Source organism: Poecilia reticulata, chromosome 19 (genome assembly GCF_904066995.2).
Source record: "Poecilia reticulata chromosome 19, P_reticulata-male-v2, whole genome shotgun sequence".
NCBI classification, from domain to species: Eukaryota; Metazoa; Chordata; class Actinopteri; order Cyprinodontiformes; family Poeciliidae; genus Poecilia; species Poecilia reticulata.
Genome location: NC_088848.1, coordinates 7,177,618 through 7,202,850, shown reverse-complemented (window position 1 = coordinate 7,202,850; position 25,233 = coordinate 7,177,618). Strand labels below are relative to the sequence as shown.

The window sequence follows — 25,233 nt, the reverse complement described above, 5'->3', positions numbered from 1 at the left end:
CGAGTTCTGTTCGAGAGCTGGAAACTGTAAACGAGTTTTTAAATTAACCGGAAATCAGGAAGCGGTGAAAAATAATCAGGGATTTTTTTTTTTTGGAGAGTGGAAAAAAACGAAAAGGTTCGGTTTAAGAAATGAAATTTAAAAAAAAAAACAATCAGGTGTTAGATTGCTGAAAAGCCTTTATGATTAAGGACTTGTGCACAGAGTGGGATGCGGGTTTGTTGGATTTTTCTGTCTTAAAAATGTCCTGGAAAATTGACAGATGTGATTTAGAAGCACTTTTAAATCCTGCTTTGTGGCGTGTTGGATGAGGCTTCGTGGAGCAGTAAAAGCGCCTTGTTTGACAGAGAGGATTCTCCGGGATGCAGCTCAAGTGCTGCTGTGCTGCTGCAGCGGATGCTGCTGATGCAGGCGCTGCCTCCGTGTGTGTGTGTGTGTGTGTGTGTGTGTGGTCCTCAGCGGTCGGCTCTCCGCTGGGCTCTGCCGAGACAGAGCGCCGGAGGTCCCGGGATTTTAATGAATGTTTCATGTTAAATTTAGCGCCGGCGATGTTCGCGGCGCAGCTCGCACTCGTACGTCTTATTCTTTTATTCATCTCCGTGCTCCGACAAAGGTGGGAAAAAAAAAAACCGATCCCAGATAAGGGATCTGCTCATTTTCCCCTAAAAGAGGAAGGGGGAAAAAAAGGGGAATCTTCTTTTTATGTTTGAAATTTAATCCAAAATTTGCTGTAATTTCAAAACATGCCCATCTTTTAAAATGAATAGAGTAGAGACAAAAAAAATGTAATAATCTCCTTTTTCTATTTTCTGGATGCTCCTGCTGTTCGTGCACCATGAAATCTCGCTTCATTAAAAGTGTATTAATCTTGTCTCGTCTCTTGGGAGGTACCTTAAGATGATGTTGTGTCTTTTTCTTTAAATTGTTGGAGGAGAAAAAGAAAAGAAGAAGGGAAAAAAAAAACTTGCAGATTTGGTCCCTGTCAGTCAGAAATAATTGTGTGCTTAATCTTGTCCCTGATGGATGACTTGGAGTTCAGCAATGGGCCAGCTCCAATGACAAATACAATATTAATATTCATTAACTGCTTTGACAATGCTAATTTTGATGCAGTAGTAAAGGGCCTTTCCGAAGTTGGCGGCCAAAGCATCAGAGCTGAGCAAGGTGGCAAGATAATTTGCGCTGCTTTGCTGAGCCGAAGGCTTTTAAAGTCTTAAGCAGGGGGGAAAAAAGGCTAGGTACCACAAACAAAATAAAAGAGAAAGGGAAAAAGTTCAGACGCATTGGAAACCAGGACTGTGGAAGTAATACGATCAAGAGGCTGCTGCAAAAAATCTGACACCGCCAATGCTGCATCTTTGAGCAAATATTTTTCCCTCTTTTTTTTTTTTTTTCTCCTTTTTTCCCCCCTACATTTAAACGAAAAACTCGGCAACTAAAAAAAGGGGAGCACAACATGGTAAGTCAGCGCAATCTCAATTTTTTTTTTCTTTTCTTTTTGTTTAATCTTTTTGATCTTTTCAATTATCGCCATTTGAAGATCAATAGTAATTTTTTTCTTGCTGTGGTTAAAAGGCTCACAGCGGTGGTATAGTGGATGGTCGGATCACGGCTTTAAGAGTGGGCTTCCTCTCTTCAAGCCATCATTTGGACCGGGTTGAATTTTCTTATGCCGGCTCTTCTTAAATCCGTGCTTCGGCTTCATCTGCTTATTTGTGCCTTTTGCTGTTATTTTAGCTGCTGTTGGTTCCCTTTTCGTCTGACTTTAGAGTCCGGAGGTGCAGGAGCTTCTCTTCCATCATCATCTTGTACGGACAAATGTTTTTTTGTTTTTTTTTTTGTGTGTGTTCTTTTTTTATATATACTTTTACTTGCTTCTTGAATAAAAAAAATTAAAAATCAGTCGCATTTATCACATTCGACGTCGCTTCAACTTCGCCCCGGATCGGGATGCTTTCTCTTCTCGGGGATACCTTTTTTTTTTTTTTTTTGCTGTTTGTGTTTTGTTTTTCTTTTTTCCTTATTTAGCATTTAATCCGGTGTGACTGGCGCTGAATGGAGCGTGGCTAGTTTTTTTTTTTGGGAGGATTAATGACATGACGAGAGACACCCCGCTGCTCGAGTTTAGCCAAGTTAGGGCAACTCCTATAGACCGGCACTCCAGCACCTTTATGTCTGCCGAGCCGCTGAGAGAAAAGCCCTTTTCTCTCGCTGCCTCTTTTTTTTTTTTGTTGTTGTTGTTGTGCTTTCAACTTATCAAAGAAAGCGAGATGGACACAAAAGAGCTTATTAGGGGGGGATATGAAGATGGGCGAGGGGGTGAGAGGGGAGTCCTGGTCAGACGCGGAGGAGAGCGCGTGTTTGAATGCATGGGGAGGCTGAGAGTGAGCAGCCGGCTCGGGGCCCCGGTCCCCTCTTCCACCGCTCTGGGACGGTCAGGAGCCGCTCCTGCGTGCCTCGGCTCTCGCCCCGGTTCCTCCGACCGCCGTCTTATCGGCGTAATCCATCGGGGCTTTAGCGAAGGGGGCTGCCGTAGATGAGGTGCTGCCCCCCAGTGGATTAGTGGCTGACATGGTGGTGGGAGTCTGCTTGAAGTCTGTGCACTACCATGAGTGCCAGCATGCTTGTTTTAACCAGGAACCGAGCAGCATCCCAAATACAGCTCTTTTAAATGGTAAGGCTTTTTAACATTTTAATCGCCGTGGTTTTTCACTTTCCGCCGCCTGTTTGACTTTAAATGTTATGTCCTGATTGGATTTTGCTTGCAAACTTATTTTTTTTCTGCCGTTTGTTTGGCAATTTATAACACTTATGCTGCTAAGTGACAGATTGACAATTTGGATAATGAAAGGCACTGTTTGATTGCTTTGTGCTGACAGCCTGACAGCGTATTATTGCAAGACATCAAAACTAAATCTCATTTATTTATTGTACTTTTTTTCTTAAATTAAACAGACACTAATTATTAATTTTATTGCTTACACTGAGGGACATTTCAGTTTGTATTATTTTAACATTTAAATGTACCATTTACTGCTCCATTCCTTTGCTTCTTTCGATATTAACCAATCAGACTGGATGTAATTTTGCAAGCTTTTCTTAAGTAATTCGTCTTTAAACGCATTGACAATTAATAGTTTTAAAAATGTAAATTTTTGTCAATTTTTATAGTAATTTACAAAATACAAAAGCATGGACTTTGATGTTGAATTTGTTTTGTTTTTTTTCTTATTTGCAAAAACGTGGATTTATTTCATAGTTGAGTCCATTTCCCAGCTTTTGCAAAACTTTCTTTTTAATGTTGCTTAACTCGTTTAAATTCCTAAAACCGCTTTTAGGAATGGAATCCGTTCTTTTTTCCCCTTCTTCTTCCCCGCTTTCTTTTTCTCTCTCTCTCTTTTTTTTTTAAATGTCCACGTTTCTCTCGCGCCGCGGCGTCAACGCCATTGTGGCCGAGTGATTGTGAGCTGTCCATCACTCGCCGGCGAGGTGGCAGTTTACTTTGGAGCGCGCACGTGGGACAAAAGGAGATGGCAGGAGCATGGCGGGGCGGCTGAATGGAGGGAGGGCAGGCAATTAGCCGCCGCCTTGTCGGAGCTCTTTTACTTGTCAAGCCGAAGCCCCGGCGCTATTGTCCGAGTTGTGTAAAGAACATTCTCGGGGGCTTTTGTTTTGGCTCCTGAGGGCCTCAGGACTGCTAGCTGCAGGCCAAGAGAAGCGCAGGGTCCTGACAGGGATGGAGAGGCTGCAGAAAAAGAGGGAAAAATGGAAGAAAGTGGGATTCAATTAGAGGAAAAAAAGTTTTCAGTTGTTTTAAGGTGCCAACTTTAAGCTAAGAATGCTATAGAAATGTAAACGTAGCCACAGTTAAACAGTTTATTGTATCAATTTTTTAGCATAACTTTTAATCAACACAGACCTTTCAATTATTTTAAAAACATATTAAAAGTTACTTGTGCTCAGGGGGGGAGAAATTACTTATTCAATAAATATTTAATTTGTTACGGTCATTATTTAGATTTAAGCTCTTAGAGGTTATTAAAGAGTGACAAGTGGAGATAACTGAATAATGTCAAAATTGCAATGAATTTAGCATTTATTAATATTATTTTGTCATTTTTAGTTAAAATAAATCATTGTAATCATGAAATTATTTATTTTTTATTTTTAGACAGTTTGCATAAATGTTCTTTAATTAAAATAGATATTTAAAGGGACGGCAATTAAATTTTTCTTTTTGTTGGCCATCTTTTTAAATCAAAAATAAAAAAGCAATTTTTATTTATTTGAAAACATTTTTATGTAAAAAAATAAATAAATAAAAAATCACCCTGACTTCTCCCAAAACTTTTCTTATTATTTCCTTTTCCACTGAATGTTTTGTAGCGGAGGAAGGAGAATGGGAAGAGGTGGACGGCGAGGAGGGGCTGGAGGCCTTGTTCACAGGAACCTTGAATGGAGTTTAGCGAGGGGGGCGTCTGAATGTTAACACAACAATTGCTCTCCACTCTAAGGTATTGTTTGTAAAACGGGGAGAGCGCAAAAGGAGAGAAAAACCTAAAACGAGTGCAATGAAAAGTGCCAGGTTGGTGTCAGAGTGAAGACTTGCTTCCCTCCTGAAAAGTGGGCATGAAGTCTGGACTGTCAGCATCACACAGACGAAGTGACTGTTGGCCACACTTTGCTGAGCCTGCCCTCCCTTTGTGGATGTTGTTGTGTCTTGTTCCTTTTTTTTTTTCTTTCCTCTCTCTTTCCTCTCTCCTGCTCCTTCCTCTTTGTTTCGATCTCTTGCTTTTGCTCGCTTTTCCTCGTAGCCAAAGCTGTTTCAAGCTGCCAGTTCGTCTCTGGGCATCCTGGAGGCGCCGCAGAGCCCACACACTAACTCACGCAGACACGGTCCTGAGACACGCAGACACACACCCGTCACACAGAGGGGATTAGTGTTAATTTTTTAATTTTTTTTTTTGCCGTTTCGTGAGTGAGTTTTTCCTGCTTGTGGAAACCTGACGTTACAGAGCGATTCCTTTTCCTCTCTGTCGTCATTTTTGTTTATTTATTTTTTTGTCGCCGGCATCAAAACTTACCCCGACAAAGAAGAAGAAGAAGAGACTGTCGGTTTCCGTGGTGGCTTTGAAACTTTGCGGAACCGAGGCCTTGCGTGGTTGAGATGCACACAGCCTGGTGTGCAAATCCGGGGCGTTCGCTGGTCAGCTGGCTGCGTCGCCAAACACAGCCGGGACTCTAAACACACGTGTGCAAACAGACAAAAGAAGAAGAAGAATAAAGCATCCAAAAGAGGAAAAAAGGAGGAGGAAGGGGGAGTCAAAGGAGGGGTGGGACAGAGGGGGTCATGTACCCGCGGGATGGAGTCAGGCCGGAGGAGGCGGGAGCCCAGGCAGGAGCGTTGGGCCCCGGGCTCTCGCTCCTGCAGCAGGTGGGCTGCTGGCACCTCAATCTGAGCAGCTGGGTGAGTAACGCGCCTCTGCTCCCCGGCTTCCTCACCGTCTCTGCTGTTTCTCAAGGCTCTGAGCGGCTTTTGGACAACTTTGCGCTGTTTGTGCGAGGGTCGGGGTCAAACAATCGTCTGTGCATAAATGACTGTGCGCCCCGTTCGCCCCCCCCCCCCTGTTTTTACTGGAAGCAGAAACATCCTTTGCTGCAGCAGCGTAACCTTACAGTGAAATATTTAGAGAGAAAAAAAAAAAAGCCAAACCTGTAACTAAAGTGCGTTTGTAGTGGGTGGGGAGAGAAAGTGTCTGTAAATAGGTCCCTGCTGAAAATGAAATTTGGATCTCAGCGGGGTTTACCTGGTTAAATAAAGGAAATTAAAAATAAATAAATAAATAAATATGACAGGAGCCAGAAGCCCGTTTCAATTATCCGCTCTTCAAAATGGGAAAGGCAAGGAAACATACCATTCAAGTCAGACGGCAAACAAAACAACTCATTGCCTTTTCCTTTTCTACAATCAAATACATAATTTAAACATTTAGAACACCTGGAACTGTGACGAGGAAGACAAGCAAAGACCAAGAAAGATTCAGTTCAGTTCAATTGAATCTACTTTATTATTATCTTTTGTTTAAATCCCTGGTACTATATTTATTGATGCCATGATGGTTCATATAAATTAAATTGAACTAAAACATTTTTTGAATAACTTTTATTTAAAGTTGATCAGACTTTTGAGGACTTCCTGTTTCCCCGGGACGTAAACATGACGCAGCACAGGCCCGTTTCCTCTCCACCGTTCTTCAGAATGGGAAACACAAGAAAACATGACGTCGAAATAAAACAGGAAATAAAAACAAATGAACTCCTCACCTGAAGCTGCGAACATCTACAGTCAGACTGGCCAACAATCATTTTAAAACAGTTTTAACTGTTATAAACAAATCGCCAAGGTTCATCTTACCACCATGTACACTGATGAGGATGTGAGGGAGGTAAAGAAAAAAAAAATCTCCAAATCTCTGTGAGATTTGTTCAGCTGTTATACAAAATACATTTATTTTAAGGCTTCCTGCTTATCCTCGCCATTAAATTGTGTTATTACTGTAAAAACATAAGTAGAATAGCAATAATTTCTTCTAAGGTTTGTTAATGTATCAAAAATCTACAGAAAGTTTTGAAAAGTTGCTGTTTCAGAACCACTAAATTGTTCCTATGGCTTACGGTCTTTTTGTTTGGACTAGAATCTTCTCCAGCTGCGTGGAGCAATGCCCTTCCCCCACTTGTTGCTGTGCACTGGCTGAAAGAAGGCTATCGCACTTTTGCCTCACTTATCAGAATGTCAAATTTGGCATTTGGAAATATATCCATAACATTCACATTTTTGCTGAAGCCAAAATGAAGATAACAATTAATTGTTATAATTGTAATAAAATATGCATTTTATTTTGCTAATAACAAATAAATGTAGTGTTTCTGTTTCAAATTAAAGCAAATAGATCATTTTATTCTAAATGTATTTTTACACTGTGAATCTCTGCATACAGCGGGGATCTCAGTCTGACTCTTGCTTATTTCTTGTTTAATTTTATAGGAACACCCAAATTCAAAAACAGTTTTGTCAAGATCAAACAAATATCGTAAAGAAGACATTTGGAGTAAACTAAAAGGTGCATCACCGAGACGTGATCATCTCAAAGGGAAACCATCTTTACTCGACAAAAAAAAAAAAAAAAATATTATTTGATCCAGCTCATGCCTTAACCATAAAATGTAAAGTAAGATTTCAATTTCCTCGCAGATTAACATATCCCTTTGTTAATGTCGCCTCCCAATTCAGATTTCTAATTGCTTGGCTTTCAGATGAAATTCTGAGGGGCTGATTGCATTTCAAAAGGCAGAATTCAGTCTGGCTCTTAACACCGTGATGCAACATCACCTCTTAGAGAAGCCCCCTTCAACTCAGGTATGGGGAGTTCAAGAGCCTGTTTACCCTGAAAGGGATGAGTGGGGGGGGGGGAGGAAGCTGCTTTAACACACATGCTTGTCTAAGAGGCGATTTGTCTTCACAGAATACAACAGTTCTGCCAAATAGCACTCCATATTTAAGCTATTTGATTTTATTTATCCCTGACATATCTGAGCATGTCCTTTCTGCGATTCTATTTGATGTGCCGACTATCAAAGATGGGAAGCGCAAATAAATGGTGACGAACGACTTGAAGTGCTGGCGGAGAGAGAGAGAGAGAGAGAGAAAGAGAGAGAGAGAGAGAGCAGGAGGAAAGGGGAGCAAAGGCTCTGGCCCACATAATATTTTTGTTCGGCTCTCTGATCAAGCAGTCGGCGTGTCACTGCAGCAAAGTGAATAGATTAACTTTTAAATATAACTGGTCTCCTGAGCTCCTTGGCCCTCTGAGATGCATCTTCCCTGCGAAAGAACTGATCAACTTCTTCGTATTTTTTCGGTCTTTTTAAACGTCCCGACGTAATAACAGTTACAGGTTCTGAATGTTGTGGAATAAAGACAGTCGGGTTGCGGTTTGGACACACGAGAAGTTGGCCAAAGGCTTTCATGTTCAGTTTTACTTTAAACCGGATTTCTGGGAGTTTGGAAAGTTTGGAAAAGGGTGAAATTTCTTACGTGTTTTCCAGGTCTCAATAAGTAATAGATAGTAGTAGTAAGAAAATATCCTGTTATTCTAAATCTTCCTTCCTTGACTTTTCCTGATGGATGCAGATTTCTGGTTTTCTTTGAGACTCAAAAGATGGACAAACATCTTCATGCTTCAAGATGTTTGATAAAGGTAGTAGATTTGATTCCAACAGCAAATCGGTGAACTACATTATATCCAATTTTGTCCAAAGCATATGTTTCTAATCTTCATTGGATTTTTACTAATTAAACAAAGTACATATTTCTCACTGTGAGCCAAAAATGATGCTAGTTGCTACTTTCGATTCATTCAATAAACAGCGATTTGACCTGCAGTTAAGATACTGACCAAGGGTTTATTGGGGCATCTCAATTGTATAATAAAAAATCCCCCTGAAAGTGAAGAGAACTCTGGGAATGTGCATTTGGAAAGTGTTCAGTTTTGACGTAAGTAATTTGTAGGAACACTGTTTACTACGTTGGCTTGTATCTGAGCCAAATCCTGAAGTACTTGTCTGTTTGTGCTTGTTGTCATGATATTGGGGGTGCAGGGCGTGTATTTGGAGATGAAGATCTGTTTCCGTGGAGGGGGGCTTTCTAAGCCTCCCAGAGGATAATAGTGATAACAGAAACTGACGATGAGTGAAAGCAGATGATTGCTGAGACTTCCTTTTACTTTTGCTTGAATCAACTTCAAGCTTGAAGAGATGCACTAAATTAAGCACTTTTCCTCAGTATTGCTTTTGTTTGTTTGTGTGTGTGTGTTTTTTTTACCGTGTTGTGTCACTTGGATCTGGGGAAAAGCACTGCAGACGTTTTTTTTTTGCTTGCTTTAGGAATTCAGAGGCTCTCTAATCCATCACATCGCTGTCATCCCCACATCTCTGTCCGCTCTTCCCTTCCCTTTCCCTGCCCTGGCCTCACTACAGCTCATTAGCGCCCCGCAAGCTGTTGTGACAACTCATCATATCATGACATAAAGCAGAAGGACAGGGGGCTCCAGACCCCCACAGGGGCTCACAAGGTCGCCACCTTCACATTTAGGGCTCAAATTGGCCCTGCGAGGTGCCACCAGGCGGAAATGCAAGGCCAACAGCTTTTTCCTGTCCGGCCTCCACCTCTTGTGCTCCCTCTCTTTGTCTTTCTCCGTCCTGCTGTCACTTTTTCTCCTCTATCTGCCTTGTTCTGCTCCCCCACTTTCACCCCCACAGAGGGAGAACTTGAAGCAGCTCATTTATTCGTCCACTTTCAAAAGGCTTTTCTCCGTTTCCTCTTTTCTCGTACACGAATGGGTGACATTGTTTGTTGATTCATGATGCTTTTCATGTGTGCAGATGCGTTTTGTTGTCATAAATTCAGTTAGTTGAAAAAAAGGATAAGCACCGTACCTTTAAAAAGTAGTTTTTGGACTTTTGAATCAAGTATCCTTTTTCTCAGGCTTGAAAATCTGTTTGTTTGTCATAAGAAGAGAGATGCTGGGAAGATGCGAGTCAGCAGGGGTGGCAGGAGCAGGAAGAGTTTTTATTTATTTATTTATTTATTTATTTTCCTCCTGGCTTTTGTGGAGCAAAAAGAAGAGTCCAGTCTCCCACGTCGCCTGCTTTTGTGTCCTTCTGTGCGAGATGAGCTTGTATATTGTCCTGCTGTGGTCGTGCAAGACAGGTGCTGGAGTTGCTGCTTCCCACAGCGACCGCTGGCTGCTAGAACAAAGTTTGTAGCAATAAATGCAGCTCATGATTTTAGCAATATTTTTGAGGAAAACCAAGAATCCCAATAAAAAAAAACAAAAAACAAAAGTTAAAATCGTTCAGGTTGTTTTTTGATCATATTGTGATTTTTATAATCATTGAAGTCTGAGTCAGTGGTGAAGCAATACTGAAAATGCTCCCTGTTAATGTTTTCACAAATGGATAAAAGTCTCCAACTGCGTTTTAAAAACACTTTTATATGAGCAAAGTTTGGATGTGAAGTGTGGTAGGCTATATTTTTTTAAGTTTCATGCTTTCAAAAACTGAATGCAAATAATGCGCAGCCCCTGATGTTGGCATGTAGATTATCACAAAGATAAAAGTAATAAAACACGTAGAAACAAAAACAAGAATAATACACTGTACAGTATGTACAAGATTGTAACACAAATACTGTGTCAGGGAGGAAAAGAGAGCAGAAAATGTGCCTTAGTCAAAGTGATATCATCAAATCAACATTGAACAATATTATTGCCATTAGGATTAGGCCCACTGAAAGAAAAAAAATCAGAATTCAGCTATTAAAGTCAGAATTATTACTCTTCTGAATTCTGAAAGAAAGTCAGAAATCTGATGAAAAGGTCTTTTACGAAAGCCTAAAATTAAAGTAATCTTTTTGGTAATCCTCTTCCGTATAAACCAGTTCAATTTTGATAAGTCTAAAAACATTCAATCATTAATGAAGGATAAACAAATGCAGTCTACATTAACTAAAACGGCATTAAATTGACCCTTTAGTTTAGTGAAAAGCTATGAAGCACAATGACGTTAGTGGCTAATGGTTAGCCGCTAATTCGCACTAAAGTTTCACACTTTTTCGTGGATGAAAATATTTCAGATTTTCATCTGAAGACTGTTAGAAAACTGCTAAATGACCCCTATGGTTCAGGGTGAACAGTTAGCTATAAAGAAGATGCTGGCATTAGCATAGTTAGGGGTTTATAGTTAGCCAATTGTTTTCTTGCAATAATTCATCGCTTCATGATTTTAAGATTTTAAAGAAGAGACATAATGCAATCCAAGGTTTCTAAAAACTGAAGTGGATGAGTTTACAATCAGTAGAAAGCTTGGGAGATGCAGCATAGTTAGTGGTTAATGACTAACTAGCTGCAGTATTCCTGCAATATTTAATCAGCCTATATTTTTTTAGATTTTAAACCAGATGTAATGCAGTCCAGGGTTGCTAAATACGGAAATACCTTTTTTTGTAGGGATTAGGGGGCAGGTGCTAGTTTTAGCATCATTTATTGTTCTTGGATTGTTTGATCACTCCAACTAAAGATGATAAAATGCAATCCTAGCTATAAAAACAAAAAAAAAAGGTGAAGTAACTAAAATTTTTGCTTCTACTGCAAGCAATGAAATGGGAGCTAATGTTAGCGTCATCAGGAACTGATGGTTAGCCAGTTATAATTCCAAATATATTATTTAAAAGTAGTGGAGGCTTTTTTACCACTTTCCTAGGAGTTTTGAAAGCCAGTCCGATAAGAAGCCTTCATCTTGCTTCATCAGAGAGAACCTCAAGAACTACTTTCAATCTTATTCCAAAATAAGTCTCAATAATGACACAACAAGGTGTCCAGGTGTAAGCACTGCTGTTATACACATTGCAAGATAAAAGTTGTGCTTGTAGCAACTGGACAGCTCTTTGTGAAACAGATTTCACTTTGACATGGAATACCTTAGCCGGTTTAATATTGCAACAGTCAGTCAAGTCAACACAGATGCAACAATTGATTTTTTTGACTGTTTTGTTGGAAACTTTTCTAAAAGCATTACACCCGACTTACCAAATTATCTCTGTATTGAAACTCTGCTTCGATTTCCAGCTGCTGACTGGAATATATTGGTTTTTGCATCATTCTCGGGGGGGAGGAAGGGGCTTACCTCAACTCTGTGAGCGACTGTGATGTAAATAGTGCGGCCTCCAGCTTCCCTTTCAGCCCCATCGCACACCCTCTAGACTTGCTCTCACTGGATGGCCATTTTGAACCCTCGCCTCAATGGCTGTTGTCACTGGACAAAGGGACTTGTATAAATGGCTACTAAAGCTTTTTAACGCAGAGCGTTAAGGAACTCACAACATTCTTTCACATCATTACTCGAGGTGGGGATTGGGGGGGAGGTGGAGGTTAGGAGGTGAGGGCTTGTGGGGAAGGAGCGTCTTCTTCCGTTGACCTGCTAACTCTTGAGCTGCGTCCTGATCGTTTCTTCACTTTTATTCCTTTTTTTTTGTCGTTGCTGTGAATGTACAGATCAGATTTGGGTTCCAAATGAGAGTCTTGGTTTCTTTTTAAGGAATCTCATTCCACCTATTCCTGCCCCCCCTCCCCGTCACCCCTCCTCGACACACAAACACATCCCTCCCGTCCGTCCTGCCTCCTCCCTCTCCCCTCCCTAGCCTTTTCAGCTCTGGGCTGTGAATGAGTCCCAGGAGTCTCTGTGCCTCCCTGGAGTTCTGCTGAGGTTCATTAATCTTTCATTGGGACCACGGCAATAGGGAAAAGCAACCACTGGCCCCCCTGTCTCTCTCCCCCCCCCACACTCCTCTATCATTGCCACTGTGGAAAGAAAGCTCTATACTATACTTGTTCTAGGCTGAACTACCAGGACAGAATTAGGAGTTTGGGTTTTGGATGGACTGTTGCTGTATTAGCGATGGCTCCCTCCTCAAATTGCCTGTGCGCATGAGTAGTTTTGCGGTGTTAAGCTCCGCACACATTTTTTTGTCCTGCCCTCGGCCCGCGAGCTCTTGCATTTTGTATTGTCGACGAGCGCCGGGGCAACCGCGCATCTTAAGCGTGTAGCACCCCCCCCCACCCCCCACCACCCCCCGCCGGCATCTAGACCCATTAATGTTTTTCAAAGTCTGGTGGAAATGTGCCACAGTTGAGCCTTCTTTCTCTCTTGCACGGTTTAAAGTCACTAATGAGGGTGTGTGGCCTGCGAGAGAAGAGACCGAACACACACGCACACACACACACATACACACACACTCAGAAGCTGCTTGGTGTCTTACTCCTCTCGCCCCTCCTGAACATATCATCCATGTTATGATAAGCCTGATTAGTGCTGCTTCTTTGGCTGCTGAGGGCAGGGTAAGGATGTGTGGGTAAAGAGGCGAGAGCTGCCTAATCTTGCGGCGCGGTTCTAATCTGGTTATCTCATGTTCAGGGGGACTGTGCGTGTCAGTCCCCGTCCCGTCCCGGCCCGACTGAGAGGGCCCGAGCTGCTGTTAACACCAGACCCCTAAAGCTCCACTGTAATCTATGTGTAATTGAAAAAAAAAAAAAAAAAAAAAAACGGGGGTCTGCTCCACTTAGGAGCACAAAGAGAAGATTACATAGCTAAAACTAATTTGGCAAAAAAAAAATTCAGAAATGGATTTTCAGCCCCACCTCTCTTCTATTTAGCCCCCTACCCTTATTACACTACTAACCGCACTCTCCAGGACTGAGACCCTCAGGGAGTAAATAAAGTAGAGGGGGGAGGGCATATTGGAGCTGGACTGGAGCTGCTAATGGCTGCAGATTTACTCCCGCTGCCTTGATTTTGTGGTTTACAGATGATCGATTACTTCGCTGCAGCGGTGGTTTAAAAGTGTTTCATCCAATATGACGCCCAAATAGGAACTGGCAAGCCCACAAACCTCTTAGATTGTGTTACCGAATTCCAGGGTTGATGCCGCAGAAGTGTTTTTAATTACAAACCATGCTATTTTTGCTGTGGTTTGGCGGTTTTGGCACCTTGAGAGTAACCAGAATTTGATCCGTTTTTGTTTTGTTCCCCCCCCCGCCCCGTCTTTCAGACCTCTTTAGCTGTCGCCCTCAGTTTTAAACCTAAATATTGACACCCCTCTCTCTTCTCTTTTCTCTCTCTCTTCTTTCTTTTTGTATTCCGGCACATCCTTCTTTCTGTCAGTCTAATAAGGTTCCAGTGGTACAGCACCCGCACCATGTGCACCCCCTCACGCCTCTGATCACCTACAGCAATGAGCACTTCACACCGGGGAACCCCCCTCCTCACCTACAGACAGACGTGGATCCCAAAACAGGTAAGCCCCCAGCTGGTGTTTCTTTCACTCTATAAATATTTACAGTGGGGGGGGGGGGCAAACAAAGTCAGAATCTCAAGTTAATTTTTTGGGGGAGATATTCGCACATCTTGATGTTTTTCTCACATTTGACCACCAATTGTGTGTTTAAATGTAAAGTTGTGCATAATTTTGAAGTTGGGGGGGAAAAAAACAACATGTCACTTTCAAATTATTCTACAAGTACAAATCTGAAAAGTGCGGCACGCACTATTTTCAGCTCCAAACCTGAATAAGATTCCGTATAAACGCAGTTGTTCTGATAAGAGTTAACATAATTCTGAGAAACAGCCTTTGGTTGCTCTGGAGGAGCTGCAGGGACACGCAGCTCCAGTGGGAGAATCTGTCAACGGGACACTAAACACAACTTTTTTTTGGGCCACTTGCCAGAATGCTAACGTCACCCTGAACACACCATAAAACATGTTAGCAGGTGTTTTATATCAGAGTAATGTAGGAACGCTCCTTTTGTTCTGGGGGAACCTGTTGGAGCCATTAACCCCAAACATGCAACCAGAGCTACATTTTTCCAGTGTTGTTATGGCATAATTAAAGTACAGATCTAAATCCAAAGCACAGGTTGACTATTTTATGAATTTGATGTCTTCTGATTAGATTTTATTCATGCTTATCAGAATAAACTGGATGGAATATACATTTCTGCCACTTCTCTATCTCAACTTCACTATTATGCACCGCATGTTTTCCTCTGAAGTAACAAATATGAAAAACGTTCAAGGTAGATGAATACTTTTGTAAAACTACATGTGCTGTGATTTCTGCTCAAAGCTCTACTAAAATTCAGCACAATGTGTTTGAAAAGTGTCTCGAGTAGCGAGTGAAACCCAGAGCATCTTCGAGGACAGAAATCTGCGTATAAACATTTAGAAAACAGTTCAGGTTCCTCTTTGTTCAGCTCCGTCTGTGTCTGACTGAGCTCCAGCGCTCGGTGGCTCGGTTTCGTCTCTTACTCGAGGACAACGACCTGAGCTGTGGCTCGTAAAGCGCCTCGTAAATCAGGGAATTCGGCAAACAGCCTCGAACTCGCATGACCGCAAATCCGATTGCTCAATGCGAGGCGGCCTCAGTGGCTTGAGCTCAGAAAAAAACAGAGACCTGCGATCTTCGAAGATTCCAGGAAGTTCAAGCGCTTTTTAACCCTTTTCCTCAAGCTTTCATCGATATAATCCAAGCCTGTTGGACTTCCTTTTTTTTTTTTTTTTTTTTTTTTTTTGATGCTTGACAGCCTGTTGATTCTGCAGATCAGGTGCTGAATTCAACGTTTTTTTCTGCACCGCTGTAGCATCTCCCACAAGCATCCAGAGCACATTTTTTAGGTAATTTCATTCATTTCCGAGAGCATCTTGACCCGGCACTTAATTCTGTTAACTATCATTCAGTCCATTCTTCTTGGTTAATGTGCTTTTCAATGCGGTGAATAATTTTGTGCTTTTTCTGTGGTCTCTGGCGGATTGGGCCCATGTTTTAGGTAATAATGTTCCCTTATTATGATTGCCCCCTTACAAAGGAGAAATAATGTGCCAGCTGCTGTTTAATGTAGTGGTTAATGGGGCAGCTTAATTGGCCGCAGTGTTTAATTAATTAATGAGTTAATATTGCTCAACGATGGGATAATGCTCTCTGGGTTTTTCCACTCAATGGGACTCGCCTTCGCTAAAATGGTATTCCTGGAAAGGTTTAGTCTCCCAGCCACATGCAAACTCATCACATTGTGCATCAGCAACAAAAGTGCAAAGTTTAAACAGAAACCTGCGCATAATCTGCAGCCACCTTGAATACCTGGAGCAACACCAGCTGTGTAGAAATGTCACACCGTCAGCCGCATAAATTTCCCCGTTTCTGATTTGCGCTTTTGCAGAACTCCAGTATTCTTCGATTGAAGTTTCTGCAAAGAGAGAGGAAGTTATTTTTACGCTCGGCTGTGCTCGGGACCTTTTCTCTTTTCCTTTTTCTTCTTATTATTTTGTTCGTTCAGGGCAGCTTGTCGATGCCGTTTCTTCCCCTGTCAGCTGCCACGGAAAAGTAAAAGGATGCTGAGATTGTTTCGGCAAGCCGTCCCGACAAAGAAAAAAAAAAAAAAAAAAAAATTGGACATCTTTGTCGGTGTTTGTCAGCGGGGAGGATGGCAAACGAAAATCAGCTGTTTTTCGGGGGGCATATCTGGGAGATCTTCAGGACGGCAGCGATGGTGACATAGGTAGCATCTAATCTAATGTCTGCTGTTGCGTTTCTGATGTATGCATCAGGTAGCAATCCATAAAGTCAGCTGGCTTTACCGTTATTGGCAGCTCTCTGATCACAGAGACAGCTTTTTAATTCCCTCTCTTTGTTTTGTTAACTTCTAAACCTCCATCATTTTATATCATTAATCTCCTGCTTTGCCAGACAAAATGTGACAAGAACCTCGTCGGTGTTTTCTCCTCACTCCTCTACACCCTTGCCTCTTCCAACACATTGTGCCGCCTCCCTCAAAGGCCTTTGATCAGCAAGTGTGATTTTTAGCGCTGTGTACACACGAGCAACAAGCCCCCTTCCTCCCTCTCTCTGCCTCCCTCCTCCTCGTCTTCCTCCCATCTTGCTCTGCTGTGATGTGAAACTCAACGAAGACTGAATTTGAGCACTGACAAAGATTTGGTTCTGTCTCCTTGTCCTCGTCTTGTCTGTCCACCTCCTCTCCCCTCCCTGTCATCTTCTCTTCCTTCCACAGGAATCCCGAGGCCTCCTCATCCTCCAGACATATCTCCTTATTACCCGTTGTCACCTGGCACCGTTGGCCAGATCCCCCATCCGCTAGGATGGTTAGTACCACAGTAAGCAACTCCTTTTATTATTACTCTTTCTTCTATCGCTCGTTTGAGTTTTGTGAAAGTCTAGAAGCGTTCACATCTTTATGATGGTTGACAAATTTGATGGCACCCCCAAATAAAATGTATTGAACTAGCATGATGTCACCCTAACCTTTAATTTGAGTACTTTTAATCCCATGTTTGGAAATCATTGTTTTAGTTAAGGTAGGGCACTTTTGTGTCCTGTGTGCTTATCTCCAGTTTCCTCTAGGTTTTAGTTTTTTAGGGTTGATTTTGTGCCTTGCAAACCATTTTTGTCCTAATTAGCCACTGCGTATTTGATAATTATGCAGATGAAAGACCTGGTGGTGATCCATTTACAGTGTTCTTGCAGAGCACAACAGATTTTTAGTTGAAATGTAAGGTTTCCAGAAAACTTGCTAAGCCCGGTGGTTGGGCGCTAGGGCAGTCAGTCATCCAGCAGCCATTGTGTTTTTGAGTTAAAAAATGTTTAAAGTTTGAAAATATCTCTTTATTGAAAGATTAACACCTGAGCAAAACTATAAAGTCTTAAAGTTGCAAACATTTTAAAAAGACTTTAAAAAAGTAAGCAATGCTTAGCCTGGTGGGGGCACAAATAAAGCCTGGTGACCTGCCAGGCTTATAATGCACTGGGGAAAACCCTGAAGTGAATAAGTGCAAATTTATTGCAAATTTAAATTATTTTGTGCATTTTTGGCACAATACAGGTTTTAAATTGCATTAATCATGGTCTTTACAAGTCTTAAATTTGGAAAAACCTGGACCTTTTCTGTAAAGTAGGGGAGTAATAGCACATTTGTAAAAGTTCGGCTCCTCCCCAGTGTTAATGTGCAGAGCTAAATTACAGAACTCTATGTTCCACCGCATGACTTTAAAAAGCTGCACCAAAATGAAACCATAGTTTGAGGACTTCTGCTTGAGAACGTTGTGGTTTGTCATTCAGCTGTGGTGGCAGTGAAGGACCAAAACAAAGTCTGTCAGCTGTTTTATTTGTAAGTTCAGACCAGTAGCTAGTCGTGTTTTCGTTGCACATCTGCTTTACTTGTGTACTATGTTTTCTTGCCTTTCCCATTTTGAGAAGTAGTATATTTTAACCCCAGGGAAGGAGAACATCTAGAATATATGATCAATTAAAAAAAAAAGTTTCAGCCACATTGGGGGTATTGTATTAAAAATTCCTTTAAATATTTTAAATATCAAAAAATTAGTTGGAATTAAAGGTTAAACTTTTTTAGTTGTCTCCTTTGATCAATTATCCAGTTATTTTAAGGCTTTTTACATATCATTATTTGGGGGGCAGCTTGTTTTTTCCCATCTGGCTTATGAGTTAACAGTACAGTACGCTGAAAACAATTAAATCCCTTATGATCATTACTGAAAGTGGTTTTCCTCTTTGAAACCCAGAGTTGATTTTCCAACCCAATCTCTCCTGGACCTGCTTCCTTAGACTCTCACCGAGCTCAACTTCCCACTTTTCCGTCAAATCCTATTTTGCATGTCTGCGTTTTCTCCAATTAGAGCAATGAGCTGTGATTGCCTGTGTTTTACCCACAATTCCTCACAGAGGCTCTCCCCTGGTAACTCTTGTCAACACTTGTTAATATGACAAAAGGCTACAAATTAAGCTCTGTTAATTTAATGTTTTCTCACCGCGATCTAAATACTGAGAGAAGCCCTGAGCGCAGTCGTGGCGCCCTTTGATTCGCTGCACTTTATTTTGGTATAAATTTACATTCATTATTGTTTGTCTTTGGATGTGTAGACCTCAATTAGCGTGATGGCTCCATTAAAGGGACCCGCGCTTCGTCTTTAATTATCACAACAAAACACCTAGTTCCAGCTCGGGGAGGAACGGGGCCCCACTCTGTCGACTCCAAGCAAAGGGTTATGAAATTTAATTAGCCACCGCTATCAAGATTTGTGGCATTCAAATTGTTCAGAGTTTTCCCTCGCTTTGATCTGCGCTCTGCAATCCCCTCGATTTTTGTCCTGATCAAATGAGAATAAAGAGGCCCGTGGTGGGGCTTTGGCGTCCCCTCTTCCATCAACCTTATTCCTTTACCTTATCCGCTTTCTTCTTCTCTTCCCCTCTTCCCAGGCAAGGTCAACCTGTTTATCCAATCACGACAGGGGGGTTCAGACACCCCTACCCAACTGCGCTCACTGTCAACGCATCCATGTCAAGGTGAGTTAGACACAAAGTGCGCCAGCACCTTCACACTCACTTCCTCCTCACTCATCTGTCTGCGTCTTATCTGCGCACGTCTTCCAGAAACGTCTCCCTTAAGGAGACGCTCGCGCTCGACATCGGCGTGTTCAAAAGGCCAATTCTCCAGTGCAGGAAAGGGGCTCCAGCTTGCATGCTCAAATATTAATTATATTTATCATTTTCTAATGAGGCCCCTGAAGAACGTTTACCCCCGCCGCATGTCAGGCAGAGCAGAAATGAAACGGAGGGGGCATGTCCTTGCTGCGAGTTGAAGCAGCCAAACAGATAAACAAACAGCAGCACTTTGAAGGTGACACCACCACGGGAAGCTCCGGTCGCCTCCGTCCGCCCCATTAGGGTCTAGTTCAAGTGCCGCTGTGGACATCAGGGCTCCCGCGAGAGGAGACGAGTTTGCGTCTGTGTGTGTGTGTGTGTGTTTGTCATCTTGAACACATGTGCTGGTGTTTTTACTGGTGAGGAATGCATCTCCTCTGCGTTGGGTTGGATTCTTCAGGCTCCTCTGGTCGCTGCTCCTCTGAAGCCGAGCTTGAGTTTAATTACAGCCTGATTGGAAAAGCAGCTCCTGAGGGGCGGCTTGTTTAGTCCTCTGTGACAGTGATGGATCATGTATGCAAAGAGCCAGCAGCTGAGAAAGCACGGCCTCTTTTAGGCAGGGGCCAGAATTAACATATACAGTTTTTTTTTTTTTTTGTAAAGCTACAGCTTGAAAAATCACAAAAATGATGAGTAAAACCATTCCTACTTTTTACTGAGATGCGGGTGAAAGTGCCGCAGTAACAGCGTCGCCCCTCCCCTCCTCCGCCTGTTGCTGCACACTGCAGCTGGCTTTTTACTCACAAGGTACACAAATAATGTCTTTATCTTTTCGGTGTAATTCAAAGTAAAAACAGCTGCCCCTCCCCAACTTGTTGCCGAACACAGAGGAAGGCTTCTGTACTTTTGTCCTGTGGTGTGTCTGATGCTGTGGGCAGGAAGAATCTCCAGTAGCAGACAGTGTTGCAACAAATCTGAAGAGGCCTCTGAGTGACAGTCTCCTGATGCTAACAGCTCGATTGTCTGGCCAGCAGAGATATTTCAAAGTAGCATTGTTAGCATGCACTGCTAATCCACCTCATTTGCTTTTGCCACTCCTCTTTAAATCTGTCTGGCCATGTGCTGAGGAAGCCAGCCAGTCCACTGATTTCCCTCTCAGTCTTCGTTGCCCAACAAGTTTCAGGTGCAGTCAGTCAGTCCGTCGGATGGCAAGCCTGGTCGGACGTTGGCATCTGGCAGCAGCATCCCGGCCAAGCCGAGCTTTAAGCGACTGCTAATTTGCTCCCTTAATGACAGCCCCTACTATGCGATCATCTTATTTCCAGTGCAGCTAATTGAATATACTGAGTGGGGGTGTGGGAGAGGGGGAGGGGGCCTGGCCATGGGGGAAGAGCTAATGCCCCTGTGATGAGGCCCCTAATTGAATTAGTATAACTGAATAGATGGAGAGCTCTGGGAGTTCTCTGCAGAAGGAGGGGAGGGGTTTAAAGCCCATCGCTCCACCCTTCCAAAAACGAAAAAAAAAAACAAAAAACTCCTCACCAGAGAAGAACAAAACATCCAAAACAATCGGCTTAATTGTATCAAACCTCCTTTCATACGTAGCCTTCAGCTAGTTGCTTGTGTTCAAAGCAAAGCAAAACGGTCAGCGTGTTGAGGCAGCTCAGTCTGTCTGCAGCGAGCTCCGCTGACTGGAAGCAGAGCGAAGATGAGCCAAAGCCCGGCTCTTCACAGGGTTCACACTGGTGCTGGAAGAACCTCAAAATGATTGAAGTTTTTAAGGTTTGGAAAGTGCCTGATTTCTGTATAAAGTTCTTGAAAGTGCTTGATATTCAAACATTTCTGTCACATTTGATTAAAAGCCTCTAACATTTGATTAAAAGCCTGAATTGGGTTATTTACAGATGAAACCAGATATTAAAACATAATAAAAATCCTGCAGTTTTCTTTTTTGTTGCGTTTTAGGTAAGTTAGAATCACCAAAATTATTTCTCTTTGCTAAGTGAAAGAAAACTCGGCGAGAATATTTCTTGCAGATATTTTTAGAACTTTCTCGGACTAGTCAGATGTGTAAGGTGTGTATAGGCGAGACGTTTCAAAACAAAATTCTCTCATATTTTAGTGGACCTTCTCCCTGCGGCATAATGTAGAATATTATCACAAGACATTATTAATAACAGTACTAAATAATATTGCATTATATGGAATTAAAACTCTCTGCTTTAGTTCATTAGCACTGCTTTTTTTCTCCAAAGTGCGGCGCTGGAAAATTTTGAAAATGTACATTTAGGCCTGCCACAGTAAGCAATAATTCAATTAGTTGCGTGATAAATTAAAACAAGCAAGATAATTTCACTTGCACGATTGTTTTTTCATGTGTCTGGACTGGATGACAACAGTCTTCAGTCTGGTGCTTTTGCTCAGATACTTCGGTATCCATTTTATTTGTTGTTTCAGTTGTCCTGCAGTTTAAGTGTTATATATGCGGTAGCTTATTGAACGTTGAGAGGATGTACTTGCTTTATTGTATCAATTGAAAATGGTCTCAAAATGACAGTATTACGGTTTATCGCAATACCTTCTGGGCCAATTTATCGCCTATCAAAAGTTGTTATTGTAATAGGCCTACTTACCTTAAAAATACCTTAAGAGTAATTGAATTTTACTGTGGGAAAAGTTTACGAACCCTGTTCGTTCAGTCAGGAGTTAGGATTGAAGGAACGGCGCTGATAAGTCGTCCTGTAAAACGATCCATTCTGGTTTGAAAGGAATCAGAGAAGTAGAGAGGAGCAAATCTGATGCATTATTTTGATAATGGGGTTGCAGCCAAAGCTTGTTCCCCCTCATTGTGTTGCTGTGTGTGTGTTTGCGTGTGTGTGCGTGTGTGTGTGTGTGTGTGTGTTGGATGTATGTGGGACAGGTGGGTGGATGTGAAGACCATTTCGTCCCTTGTGATCAAGCCTAGCCCTTTGATATGTCCTCCTGTCATGCCGCTTCCTTCCTCTCTTTCCCGCGGAACGGCCACATCATTATACATTAAACAAGCGCAGGGGGCTACCGGCAATTAAGCTAACGCTCGGCCTCACCGCGCCGGTGACCCAATCCCCCATTTGCCCCGCCTCCACCCCCTCTCCCGACAGCCATTCTTACCTTTTCAGATTGAGACGCAGAAGCCCAAGGGTTGCTGGGCAGGTGGGGGTCTCCACTGCCTCTATATGTTGCTTAAATTGGTCCAGGCTGCCGCTCGCTGCTGATGAGCCTCGATGATGATGACGACGACGATGATAATGCCCCGGACGCTTCAAAGGGACGGCCGTCATGTTTAAACCATAACCTGGGCCACGCGGTGGCTGCGGGGTGGAGGGGAGAAGGGTGGAGGCAGCGAGGGGACAAGGAGGAGTAGAGAAGAAGAACAGAGGAAATTTTAACAAGTGCACAGAGAGCGAAGGAGGGAGAGAAAGGAAAACGGAGGGAGCGGAGCAAACGCGGGCCCTAATGATGGGCGCTGTGCAGCCACCGCCGCCGCCGCCATGCTCCCCATCAGCCGATGACGCGGCACAAACACCGGCGTGTCAGGGATGAAGGGAGGAGAGGGGGAAAGGAGAAATGGAGGAAAAGAGTTTGATGGGAGGAGGAGGTGGGGTAGTAGCTGTGGTACTCCCCTGAGATGGCCTCCAACAGAAACTAGTTGTTCCTGGCGAGTTCATCCTCATCATTATATTCTGGCTCGGAGCCATGCAGCCAGACACAGTCGGATAATGAGCTGCTTTAACAAAAAAATAAAAGAGTTACTCCTTCGTTTTCTCCTTCATCCTTCTCTTAAATTTGTTTGGTCACGTGGAGGCCTTTAAACGTACACATGAAGATATAAATATATTTATATATATGTACATGCACACATGCTCAGATAATTAGCTCCACACACTCTCTGTGTGGCTGGATCCGGGCTGTTAAATCGCGTTAAATCGTTTCTTAAATAAGAGTTTCTGTGTGGTGGACCAGTTGGAGATTACGAAACCGTGATGGGAGAGTGAGGTAGATAAAGATGGCAGCGGTGCTGACGGGGCCGAATTTGCAGAAAGCAGATGGAGACCCAAAATCTGGAGCGATAACTAGAGCGTTTCTCCTACTCTGCAGGATTGGCTCGACAGGAGATAATCGCTACAGATTTGCCATCCAAAATTTAGGCTTTTCTTTTTCAGTACGGAGGTTTTTGTGCTTCTCGCACATTTCTACATTTTGTCCCGTTTCAACCACAAACTTCACGTCACCTCAGCAATCACAAACTTCAGTGTGGTTATTGGGATTTTATTGGATGGACCAACACAAAGCAGTGCGTAATCTGAAAAGTGCGGCACGCATTTGTAAACTCCCCAAAGTAATGTTTTTGGAGAATCAGCTCTGTATGAAATTACAGCTCCAAGTTTGTTTTTGTCTTGCACATCCACATACTTTTTGGCTGTTCTTCTTTGTCAGACTGGATTAGGAGCAATCCATTTCCAATTCTTAGCATGGATTGTTAATTGGACTTTGACTAGGCCATTCTAACACATGAAAAACGCTTGTTTTATTGTCCTGCTCAAGTCTTTCTGAGCACTCACGAGGTGTTTTTGCATGATTGCACTGAAGAAAATAAAAGAAAGCATTCCCACATCATGATGTGGCCATCGCTGTGCTTGATGGTGGCAATGGAGTCTTTTTTACTTCTAAAACATTTAAATGAGACTACATTTGACCTCTGGTTATTTATAATAAAGTTTGTTGATAGATCCTCCTCCCTGAGGGACTCCATCACTTCCATATGCAAAAACATTCTTCATTTTACTTCCCCTTCATAAATATACACCATTTTGTGTTGGTCAGTCATATAAAAACCTAACAATGTACATACATAAATGTTTTTTTTATTATTATTATTATTATTGAATTTTATTTAACTCGCTTTTAAAATGTCATTGTGTCTCTGTTGTCCTCTGTTCCATTTTAATGACAGTAACTAAACGCTGTGTAATCTTAAGATTAAAAACAAGTCCAGTTTTAGCCACATCTGCATTGTGCTGTTTGTGCTCCATCTCCTCATTTCATCCGTGTCCATTCTGACGATTTACACAGTCTTCTGTCCTCCAGATTCCCCCCACACATGGTGCCCCCCCACCACAGTTTGCACACCACGGGCATCCCTCACCCGGCCATCGTCACGCCCAACGTCAAGCAGGAATCCTCCCACAGCGACATTAGCTCACTCAACAGCTCGTGAGTAGCCCGCCCCGCGTCCTCGACTCTCCCCGCGTGGCGGCGCGCCCCGTCTCACTCCGCCCGTCCTCTTCTGTCCCCGCTTTTTAGGAAACAGTCGGACGCTAAAAAGGAGGAGGAGAAGAAGAAGCAGGTCCACATAAAGAAGCCTCTGAACGCCTTCATGCTCTACATGAAGGAGATGAGGGCCAAGGTGGTGGCGGAGTGCACACTGAAAGAAAGCGCTGCTATCAACCAGATCCTGGGGCGAAGGGTAAGTCTAGAAAACGTTCCGGCCTGGGGAATATGGTTAAGAAATGCGACTCAGTCGTACCTGAATCTTGAAGTGCGGACGGTAATAAAAAGTCCTGACATGTTTGTCAATGCGCAGTGGCACGCCCTATCGCGGGAGGAGCAGGCCAAGTACTACGAGCTGGCCAGGAAAGAGCGACAGCTCCACATGCAGCTGTACCCCGGCTGGTCAGCACGAGACAACTATGTAAGTTTTTAGGTTTACAAGTCGTAACGGCCTCTTCTTTCTCCCCTTTGATTTGTTTTGGTTTCGCAGGAAGAGTGTTTCTTTGCTTTTCCCTCTTACACACTTAGGACCTCAGATTCTTCTTCTGTGTTTCTAAAATGTGACAGACATATTAAAGTGCAGCCTGTTATTGCATGGTGGAGCTTAATTGTCAGCTGTGTGATAAATGTGCGAAATGTTCAGTGGGTTTTTCCTGTTGGTGAATCTTTTGGTCTGTTCTTAAGAACACCAGAGTTCTGACACAACCTGGAAAAAATTTAATTTAAGGATTTCCAAAGTGTGGATAAGTAAGAACTAGCACAAAAAAAATCTATTTCCATCCCTTTATATGGCATCTGTTTGTCCATCTGTCCATTTGTCCATCCATCCTTGATTAGTTTGTTCATTCATCATGGATTCTTTATTA

The 25,233-nt window shown here is 42.7% G+C and overlaps 1 protein-coding gene and 1 long non-coding RNA gene across 18 annotated transcripts in view; one reads left to right on the top strand and one right to left on the bottom strand.

Annotated features, from left to right (window-relative positions):
- tcf7l2 (transcription factor 7 like 2) overlaps positions 1 to 25,233 on the top strand; it is a 107,189-nt gene that overhangs the window by 70,410 nt on the left and 11,546 nt on the right. For 7 of the 17 annotated variants that reach the window (XM_008436839.3, XM_008436848.3, XM_008436852.3 and 4 more), the window contains 6 exons: positions 13,774 to 13,906; positions 16,674 to 16,776; positions 18,893 to 18,979; positions 24,185 to 24,310; positions 24,401 to 24,563; positions 24,681 to 24,788. In XM_008436839.3, coding sequence (XP_008435061.2) covers positions 13,774 to 13,906; positions 16,674 to 16,776; positions 18,893 to 18,979; positions 24,185 to 24,310; positions 24,401 to 24,563; positions 24,681 to 24,788 — 720 coding nt within the window. Of the gene's footprint in view, positions 1 to 4,963; positions 5,468 to 13,773; positions 13,907 to 16,673; positions 16,777 to 18,892; positions 18,980 to 24,169; positions 24,311 to 24,400; positions 24,564 to 24,680; positions 24,790 to 25,233 lie in introns of those variants that run through there. The other 10 variants (XM_081600977.1, XM_081600974.1, XM_081600971.1 and 7 more) reach the window with 4 other exon arrangements.
- LOC145549172 (uncharacterized) lies at positions 3,657 to 5,447 on the bottom strand. The gene is made up of 3 exons (XR_014085152.1): positions 5,357 to 5,447; positions 5,085 to 5,241; positions 3,657 to 3,745 (listed from the first exon to the last, which is right to left on the bottom strand). It is a non-coding gene; the product is annotated as an uncharacterized LOC145549172 (long non-coding RNA).